A 10,390-nucleotide genomic window follows, 5' to 3' on the forward strand; every position below is an offset into this window, starting at 1 on the left:
CCCGAAATGACCTGGCCAGTTCCTACTGTCCTCGTGCCCAAACCCAGCCCCACGCCCTGGTGACCTAAGGCACGTCCCTAAGAGCTCTCTGGGCTGGGGGCTCCCTGTACACCCACAGCTGTGACAAGCACAGGGGGTGTCTCAGTCACAGGATGGGGAGCGAGGAAGCCTGTGTGGGCTGTGACTGTGACTGTGACCCATCCTGTGACTGAGATGCCCCCGTGCTTGTCACAGCAGTGGCTGCACAGCTGTGCAGGAGGACAAAGCGCATCATCAACAGGAGGCGGGACCTGGGCCAGTCCTCTTGCCCACAGGCTCCCCGTGAGGCACCTGTGGAACATGCTGGAACCTGCTCCCCCCAGTGAGCACCCAGGGAGCCCGGCTAAGGGTGGGGTCCTGGGTCTCCCCCCGGTGTCAGCTGCTCGGCTCCCACTGGGTCACAGCTTGAGCTGCCCTGCAGGTTTCGCTTCAGCCAAAGGTTTCCCTGCTCAACCCTCTTCTCCAAGGACTCTCCGCCCAGCCGGTCTGTCCTGTCTCCCGACTAGTACCAGTGGTGACCCCGGTCCCATCTCCCAGATCACCAGAATAAAGAGGGCCTGTGGGCTGTGGGCGGGGACCAGGGCAGACCCCAGCGGGGAGGGCCACAGAACAGGGCTCAGGTCTCAGTGGGAAGCCCCTGAGCCGGGTGGCCCTGGGAAGCCTGAGATCCAATCTCCCAGTGGCTTAGATCAGCTTCAGGGCCACGTGACAGACAGCGACAGGTAATCCCTCCTGCTGCTCCTGCTTCAGGAACAGGGAGGGCCGGTGGGCAGGTACCCATGACGGACAGGTGACCCTTCCTGCTGTCCCCTGCAGCAGCCCAGCCTGGCCAGCAGGAGGGCGCTGTGACCCAGGGGCTGCGCCAGAGCCGCAGAGGAAGGGCCCAGACGCCAGGACGGGAGAGGGCAGCCGCTGACCCCACCCCGCACGCTCTCCCAGAAGCTTCCGGAGGCAGCGTCAGGAGGGAAACTGTTAAGAGGCGAGTAGGCCCAGGCAGAAAATCAGCCATGAGCCAGAGCCGCCCTGGTGGACAGGACGGTCACCCCCTCCCAGCAGCGGGGAGGCCGTGGGCTCCGGGCGCAGACTGGGCGGCACGTCCCATCCACTGCTGGCTCTTCTTCCTCTGGGATGTAGACCCAGGACGTGGCAAGCTCTTCACGTGCTCTGCACAAAACCTTGCCCTATTTGTAGGTGCTCCAGGTACTTTACAGGCCAGCTGTCCCCTCCCCCACAAGGGCAGGGGCCACTGCTCCTGTCGGGGAAATCCAGACGGAGAGGGACAGAGGCCTGCTGCACCGCACCCGGCAGGTCTGCGGCAGCCCAACCTAGAGGTCCCTCGCTGAAGCCTGGGGGAGTCTCTTGGGTTTTCTCCCAGGCCACACAGCTGGGTTGGAAAGGAAGGGGAAAGGCCTCCTGGGAAAAGGAGACGCTGCTCGCAGGCTTTGGAACCCACGCACCTGCCACCCAGCGATGCTCTGGATGGGGAGAGGGCGAGGCGAGGCCGAGTGCCACGGACGTGTGCGGGCTGCTGCTGCCCCCCGGAGGCCACGCCGCACGCTGCAGCCGGGAGGCACGAGGCCCAGGAGGTGGGAATGGCGGGGGCCAGCGGGTGGGGGCATTTCCACTGAGCGGCCGGCCCTGCCTCTCTGCTGAGTGGCCGCCCCAGCACAGGCTGTGGGGCAGGGAGCGGGGAAGACGGGAAGCAGCGGAGGCAGCAGGCCACGGGGCCTCTGGTCCAGACTGAGCTCGCAAGGCCCGCGGTGGGCATCTTGCACCCGGCTCTGTCTCTTGCCACGGGCTGAGCTCTTCCTCGGCCCAGCTGACGGGTTCACAGAGCTCCGACCCCTGCATCCCAGAGCACCAGTTACGGTGCTGGGTGCCCAGTGTGCCACACCTGTCCCCCGGCTGGTGTCTCAGGTGCCACTGCAGCAGTCCTGCAAGGGCCTCCTCCCTCCAGGCCCTGAGGGGCTGAGTGGGACTCTGGGACACCGGCTGATACAGGTGATTCCCAAGCGACCCTGGAATCTGGGCACGGGAGGCTCCGAGAGGCTGAGAGGCTGCGTTCGGGGCACAGCAGGTGACCTCCTGGGAGCTCCGTACCCTCGGTCCACTCTCCTGCCTCCGGGACCCAGCAGGAGGGCCAGCTTGCTCTCCAGCAAGGTGCCGTGGACCTGCCTTGCCTGGGGTCCTGTCCTCATGTCACTGCGCTCTGACCCCAGGTGAGCTGATGGGGAGCTCATGAAGGGAAGATGGTGGGGAGCAGAGGAGCACGTCCCCCCTGCCACACCCCGTGGCCACCCACCTGGCGCACGGGCTCGGGGATCCGGAACCTGCAGCAGCGGTGGGTCAGGCGCACGGCCGTCTCCAGGCCCATCTTGTGGCCCACAGAGATGTAGAGGGGCTTGGTGCTGCGGTCGTGGCTCCGCAGGGCCTGTGACAAGGAAGGAGAGGGCAGTCCTACGCACTGGCCACTGGGACGCGGGCAGAACCGGCCTCGGTGGCTGGGGCTCGGACACAATGTCCCGGGCAGCAGGAGGGAGCCTGGAGGTGTGGGGTGCTCTCGGGGAGCTTTCCTGCTCTCTGGGCACAGGGCCGCCCCGCCCCACAGTGGGTGGGGCGAAACAGGTGCACACATCACATCCCAGGGCCCTTGTGGCTGGAGGATGGGGAGAGGAACACTGTCCGGACTGGGCATGAGTGAGCGTGTGCATGTCTGGGTGCACGTGCACGCGTGTGTGAAGGAGCTGCTGCCCGGGCCACCCTGCCCCTCGGACACAGGCCCTTGCTGGGGCACAGGGCCCGGGCCACGCACCATTCCCAGGACGGTCCCAGAGCTTCCCGTCAGAGGGAAGGAGTCTCCTCCGGCCTGCAGGAGCTGGATCTGCAAAACGGGGAGGAACACTGGGAAACGCAGGGCTTCTCTGGGCGGGGGCTGGAGGCGCGCCTGGCTGTGGCCGCAGCAGCGGCTGCCGGGCCGGGGAAGGGCAGGGCCTGACCTCACACGGGAGCCTGAGACGGCCCTGAGCACGCGGTGGCACAGTCGGGCCTGGGTCAGGGCGCTGCCCACAGGCCTTGTCTCACCCTGGCGACGGGCCGAGGGAAGGCCCAGGGCCACAGCGCTGGCAAGCGCAGGTGCCAGACTGGTAGAGACACAGGAGTCACCTGCTGCCCAGTGGGCCGCGCCCAGCGCTGAGGCCGCTTCCTTCCTGCTGCTCTTTCCGCTCTGGGCATTATTTGATTCAGCTCAGAAAACCATTATTTTGAGGGGTGGGTTGGCCCACTGAGCGGACCTCGCGTCCCTGTCAACTCAACAGACTCCTACTGAGCGAATGCTCCATGCGGGGACCCGAGAGCCCAGAGAAACAGGAGACGTGGGCTTTGCTCTCGGAACTTCCCGTCCCGCAGGAGAGCCGGGTATGTCACTGGCTCCCACCAGAAGGGCCTCAGAGGAAGGAGGAGGAAGGGTGCTGGTGGCAGCTCTGGGTGGGCTGTGGTGTGTGGCACAGAGGCAGGGCCTGGAGACAACAAGCACCTGAGTGTCCTGGGGAAGGGACAGGTGGCTGGGCTGGAGCAGGGGTGGGAAAAGCACCAAGCACCGCTGGGACAGCTGGAAGCCCGCCCTGTCCCCAGGACCTACTTGGTGTGCAAGGGCAGCAGAGGTGAAGGGGACGAGCCAGGTGAGCACACACACGAGGCGGGAGGGAGCTCGGGGGGTCCATGGAATTTTTTTTGTCCTAAAATGGTTATTTAGGGAAAGGGAATGTTAGGACACAACAGAAAGTTTTAGGATATGTTTTGTAGATAGTGTGTGGTACGTGCACGATCGGATAAAGTTTATGAAAGGGAATTTATTAGGGAATTTTGGCTAATAGTCAAACAAATAGACAAATAGAATTTTGTCAGTAGTAATTTACTCTGAATGAAATGACACGATGTTTACGGCAAGTGTCACAGGGACTGACCGGGGAAAGAACCGAGCGGCACACAGAGGGTCGGAGAATCAGCCTTTATTTCGCTGGCGGGCTCAGAGGGGCACGCCACCAAATTCTGAGCCCCGCTTCCTTGTTCTCCTCCGGTTTTATACACTTCTTGGGGTTACACACAACCAATCAACTATTGAGCATGAGGAGTTATCCAATCAGCGATGGGATTCAAAGAGCATCCAATCAGCAACAAGCTTTACACATCTAATCAGCAGTGAGTTTAGCCATGGGACCCCCGGGGGGGGGGAGTGTTTCCCTGTCAATTTTGATTCTATAACATGTTTCTTTTTGGCCCACCTTTTTGGGCCAAACCAATGTCTGCCTCCCACGAATTGATTGATGACTTTACCTGTGACCCCTTTCTCCCTGACATGTATAAACCAGACTGTGACCCAGCCACCCCAAGTCCATGTGCTCAAGGCTTCTTGGGCGTGGCTCCGGGTCATGGTCCTCAAATCTGGCTCAGGGTAAATCTCTTTAGAATTATTTTACACAGTTTGGCTTTTTTCCCATTGACACACCCAAAGCCCATTTAGTGAACAGCTTAACTGCCCTGTCTCTCTGTGTCTCTCTCGTAAACTGTAAGGGCGTAAACTGTCATGGTGGCACGTAAACTGTAAGGGTGGCGCAGCTGAAATAACAGGAAAATACCTAATCTGACAACTTTCCCATAACAGGTAAAGATCGATGCTCTGAGCTCTGGGCTCTCTCTGTCCCCAGACAGCAGGCAGCTTGCAGGGACCCTGTCTTCACAAACATCTGAAAAGAGCCCAAGGAAGTGCAGATCTTTCTCTTTACACTCAGCCCGCAGCCTCTAAATCTGTTTCTGTAGCCTCAAGTTCTTCCCGAGAAGCTGGGAGCTGACAGCAGGGGGCCGACCCCAGCCTCAGTTTCCTGCCCAAAACCATGTCTCAGGGTGGAATCACATCCATTTATGAGCCTGACCGTGCCTCTCTCCGGGAACAGAGAAACAGCAAGACAGACAGACACCTTCACACAACAATTACTATTTTTTCCTTCTCTCTTTATCCCCATGAAAGCGCAGTCACGTGGCCTCGCTGCTGGCCTCTCCTTTCCCCTTCTTTGGGCTGCCACCCGTCACCCTGCTCTCTTCCCCTCCCTCCTTCCTTCTCTTCTAAAAGGACAAAATAGACCAGGAGCGGTGGCTGGCCGGGCATGGTGGCTGGCCGGGCATGGTGGCTGGCCGGGCATGGTGGCTGGCCAGGGGTGGCTCACGCCTGTAATCCTAGCACTCTGGGAGGCCGAGGCAGGAGGACCACTCAAGGTCAGGAGTTCGAAACCAGCCTGAGCAAGAGCGAGACTCTGTCTCTACTAAAAATAGAAAGAAATTAATTGGCCAACTAAAATATATAGAAAACATTAGCCAGGCTTGGTGGCGCATGCCTGTAGTCCCAGCTACTCGGGAGGCTGAGGCAGGAGGATTGCTTGAGCCCAGGAGTTTGAGGTTGCTGTGAGCGAGGCTGACGCCATGGCACTCACTGTAGCCTGGGCAACAAGGTGAGACTCTGTCTCAAAAATGAAATAAAAGGACAAAATAAACATTTTTCCTTTTGCATCTTACTCTCTGCGTGAGAAACCTTTCTCCGCCTGCATGGGGGCTTTTCCACCCTGCCGCAGACCGGTCATGGAGTTCTCTCTTTTTGTGGGGGCGTCCTGGCCACAGTTGGGGTCTGAGGGCCGACTGGCCAGCAGCTGCCACCAGCGCCGGGATTCCGGCCCTTCCTGCCCTGCGGCTTCTATCCACAGGGTCCTGGAATAATTGGGGGTGCCCTCTTTATCCCTGCGAGTCCCACAAGCCTTGCTGTGACTCAGGCCGCGAGCCCCGTGACCTCTTGTGGAGCAGGGACACAGAGCTGTGGCCTCAGAGCCAGACAGCTGTGGCTCCAGGCCAGGGCCTTCCTGCACAAGGCTGGTTGTTCCTGCAAGCCCAGGGCTGCAACCTCCCCGCACGCCGCTCCCTGCGAGGCCTGCTTGTCTGCCTCGGCCCTGGCTGGCAGGACAGCACAGTCCACTCCCGCGACGGCCCTGCTGCGGGGCCCGACGGCCACAGCGGGCTCATCGGGATCTGCAGGGCGGGAGAGAAGTGCAGCGTGGGGCGTGTTTGGGGCCCGACGTTCTGCAACCAGAAGGCCAAGGAAGTTTCAGAGGACACGGCATCCTCCGGACGGGATGGAGAAGAGGGTGGACGTCAGGTTTCTGCGGTGGCGTGGGCGGGGCTGGGCTCAGCCCTTGCAGGACTGCAGCCTGGCCTGAGTGGGGCAGGACACCTTAGTGAGTCAAGAAGCACAACGGCGAGGACAGGGGCTGGGGGCTCAGCGGTGCCGAGCGCGGCCGGGAGTCGGGGCTCCTCTGCTGACCTCGCGTGGCATCTCCCCGGGCAGGTCCTGCACGGCCCCTTGTGGGACGCGTGGAGCCTTCCTCCCCAGGAGGGGGAGGGGGAGAAGCCAGAGCCAAGGCTGCTGTAGCCAGGGGACCGTCCTTGAGGGGCAAGGCTGTGACGCCGCCCTTCAGCACGGGGTGCAAGGCGAGGACTGCGGTGAGGGCCTAGCGAACAATGATGATAATAATTAGTAACTGTCCCCCTGTAACTGCCACTCCGGAGCCAGCAGCTTGTGTCCATAAAGATCCTTACCTTTCTCCCTAGGTGACATCACCTTTCCAAAATCTAAAGGGAGTTTGCAAGATACCTTCAGGCCCCGCATTCCGGTGGGTCCATGGGCCCCCCTAGAGCAGTGGTCCCCACCAAGAAACCGACTCTCCTGGAACTGTGACCCCAGGACTGGAGCAGCACGAGAAGATGATTTCTACACCCCTGTAATCTGGCCCCAATGAACAAACCTAATTGCCTAATCCCTTGCCTGCCAAGCTATCCTTAAAAACCCCGTCCCCCAAGTTCTCGGGGAGGCGGGTTTGAGAAATGTCTGAGACCCTTTCTCTGCCGTGAACTGCTCACCGAGTGTACTGCCTGCCTGGTGGGCAGTGGGCAGATGGACCCGGCTGGGCGGCAACAGCCGCCGGTGACACCACCTGCAAAGACCTGCCGCCTGCGTCACGCCCTCGTCTGCCTCGTTAAAGGGCGGCCTTGCAAAAATATTTGATGGCAGGAAAAGACCTAATCCCACAATCCCCCCGGTAACGGTCAGAAGAATAATCCCGTGAGTCCTCTCGCTCACAGGCACCTGCAGGAGCTCTGCTGTGCGCAACTTCCGAAGGGCTGGACGCGCGGGACAGAGACGTGGCTCTCCCGTGCCTAGTGGCTTTCTGAGAATCTGCTTTCACCGAGTGCCTGAGTGAACAGCAGGAGAAGGAGCCACAGCCCCGACCACTCCCGGGGACAGAGCCTCGTCTCTGTGACAACCCCTTCTCCCTGGAGGGCAGGAAACCGACTCCTGGACTTTGGCGTCCTGGCGCTGTTTGTCACGCACCTGCCGCCAACCAGAAAGGAAGGGGCTGCAGCAGTTCCTGACTGCACCTGCCGCCAACCAGAAAGGAAGGGGCTGCAGCAGTTCCTGACTGCACCTGCCGCCAACCAGAAAGGAAGGGGCTGCAGCAGTCCCTGACTGCACCTGCCGCCAACCAGAAAGGAAGGGGCTGCAGCAGTTCCTGACTGCACCTGCCGCCAACCAGAAAGGAAGGGGCTGCAGCAGTTCCTGACCGCACCTGCCGCCAACCAGAAAGGAAGGGGCTGCAGCAGTTCCTGACTGCACCTGCCGCCAACCAGAAAGGAAGGAGGCTGCAGCAGTTCCTGACTGCACCTGCCGCCAACCAGAAAGGAAGGGGCCGCAGCAGTTCCTGACTGCACCTGCCGCCAACCAGAAAGGAAGGGGCTGCAGCAGTTCCTGACTGCACCTGCCGCCAACCAGAAAGGAAGGGGGCTGCAGCAGTTCCTGACTGCACCTGCCGCCAACCAGAAAGGAAGGGGCCGCAGCAGTTCCTGACTGCACCTGCCGCCAACCAGAAAGGAAGGGGCTGCAGCAGTTCCTGACTGCACCTGCCGCCAACCAGAAAGGAAGGGGCTGCAGCAGTCCCTGACTGCACCTGCCGCCAACCAGAAAGGAAGGGGCTGCAGCAGTTCCTGACTGCACCTGCCGCCAACCAGAAAGGAAGGGGCTGCAGCAGTTCCTGACTGCACCTGCCGCCAACCAGAAAGGAAGGGGCCGCAGCAGTCCCTGACTGCACCTGCCGCCAACCAGAAAGGAAGGGGCCGCAGCAGTTCCTGACTGCACCTGCCGCCAACCAGAAAGGAAGGGGCCGCAGCAGTTCCTGACCGCACCTGCCGCCAACCAGAAAGGAAGGGGCCGCAGCAGTTCCTGACTGCACCTGCCGCCAACCAGAAAGGAAGGGGCCGCAGCAGTTCCTGACTGCACCTGCCGCCAACCAGAAAGGAAGGGGCCGCAGCAGTTCCTGACTGCACCTGCCGCCAACCAGAAAGGAAGGGGCCGCAGCAGTTCCTGACTGCACCTGCCGCCAACCAGAAAGGAAGGGGCTGCAGCAGTTCCTGACTGCACCTGCCGCCAACCAGAAAGGAAGGGGCTGCAGCAGTTCCTGACTGCACCTGCCGCCAACCAGAAAGGAAGGGGCTGCAGCAGTTCCTGACTGCACCTGCCGCCAACCAGAAAGGAAGGGGCTGCAGCAGTTCCTGACTGCACCTGCCGCCAACCAGAAAGGAAGGGGCCGCAGCAGTTCCTGACTGCACCTGCCGCCAACCAGAAAGGAAGGGGCTGCAGCAGTTCCTGACTGCACCTGCCGCCAACCAGAAAGGAAGGGGCCGCAGCAGTTCCTGACTGCACCTGCCGCCAACCAGAAAGGAAGGGGCTGCAGCAGTTCCTGACTGCACCTGCCGCCAACCAGAAAGGAAGGGGCCGCAGCAGTTCCTGACTGCACCTGCCGCCAACCAGAAAGGAAGGGGCCGCAGCAGTTCCTGACTGCACCTGCCGCCAACCAGAAAGGAAGGGGCTGCAGCAGTTCCTGACTGCACCTGCCGCCAACCAGAAAGGAAGGGGCTGCAGCAGTTCCTGACCGCACCTGCCGCCAACCAGAAAGGAAGGGGCTGCAGCAGTTCCTGACTGCACCTGCCGCCAACCAGAAAGGAAGGAGGCTGCAGCAGTTCCTGACTGCACCTGCCGCCAACCAGAAAGGAAGGGGCCGCAGCAGTTCCTGACTGCACCTGCCGCCAACCAGAAAGGAAGGGGCTGCAGCAGTTCCTGACTGCACCTGCCGCCAACCAGAAAGGAAGGGGGCTGCAGCAGTTCCTGACTGCACCTGCCGCCAACCAGAAAGGAAGGGGCCGCAGCAGTTCCTGACTGCACCTGCCGCCAACCAGAAAGGAAGGGGCTGCAGCAGTTCCTGACTGCACCTGCCGCCAACCAGAAAGGAAGGGGCCGCAGCAGTTCCTGACTGCACCTGCCGCCAACCAGAAAGGAAGGGGCCGCAGCAGTTCCTGACTGCACCTGCCGCCAACCAGAAAGGAAGGGGGCTGCAGCAGTTCCTGACTGCACCTGCCGCCAACCAGAAAGGAAGGGGCTGCAGCAGTTCCTGACTGCACCTGCCGCCAACCAGAAAGGAAGGGGCTGCAGCAGTTCCTGACTGCACCTGCCGCCAACCAGAAAGGAAGGGGCCGCAGCAGTTCCTGACTGCACCTGCCGCCAACCAGAAAGGAAGGGGCCGCAGCAGTTCCTGACTGCACCTGCCGCCAACCAGAAAGGAAGGGGCCGCAGCAGTTCCTGACTGCACCTGCCGCCAACCAGAAAGGAAGGGGCCGCAGCAGTTCCTGACTGCACCTGCCGCCAACCAGAAAGGAAGGGGGCTGCAGCAGTTCCTGACTGCACCTGCCGCCAACCAGAAAGGAAGGGGCCGCAGCAGTTCCTGACTGCACCTGCCGCCAACCAGAAAGGAAGGGGCTGCAGCAGTTCCTGACTGCACCTGCCGCCAACCAGAAAGGAAGGGGCTGCAGCAGTTCCTGACTGCACCTGCCGCGCTCTGCAGCCCCCCCTTTCTTCTTCTTTCTTTATTTCAGCATATTATGGGGGTGCAAACGTTAAGGTTATGTACATTGCCCTTGCCTCCCCTCCCCCTTGAGTCAGAGCTTCAAGCCTGGCCATCCCCCCACGTGTGTAAATACCCACCCCCGCCTCCCCCTCCACCTGCCCGACACCTGATAATTTTTTTTTTTTTAACATTTTGGTTACACTTTATATCTTTGCCTCTCCCTAGCAAGCATTAGAGGCATGCCCTTCCCCTCCACACTGCTCTCCCATCCCTCAGATGTGGGACTACCCCCCAACCCCGATCCCTGGTGAAGACCACCGCCCTTCGAGCACCACAGTGTTAATCAGTCAGCACCAATC

At 61.1% G+C, this 10,390-nt stretch overlaps 1 protein-coding gene across 1 annotated transcript; it reads right to left on the reverse strand.

Moving 5' to 3' along the window:
- Positions 1–2,151: 2,151 nt before the first annotated feature.
- On the reverse strand, positions 2,152–6,745 carry LOC142861890 (uncharacterized). The gene is made up of 5 exons (XM_075993984.1): positions 6,676–6,745; positions 5,994–6,108; positions 5,621–5,874; positions 2,852–3,282; positions 2,152–2,470 (listed from the first exon to the last, which is right to left on the reverse strand). Exons 1-5 carry the CDS (start codon positions 6,743–6,745, stop codon positions 2,276–2,278), a joined length of 1,065 nt encoding a protein of 354 aa, XP_075850099.1. The 3' UTR covers positions 2,152–2,275.
- Positions 6,746–10,390: the final 3,645 nt, after the last annotated feature.

Source organism: Microcebus murinus, chromosome 18 (assembly GCF_040939455.1).
Source record: "Microcebus murinus isolate Inina chromosome 18, M.murinus_Inina_mat1.0, whole genome shotgun sequence".
In the NCBI taxonomy this organism is placed as follows: Eukaryota; Metazoa; Chordata; class Mammalia; order Primates; family Cheirogaleidae; genus Microcebus; species Microcebus murinus.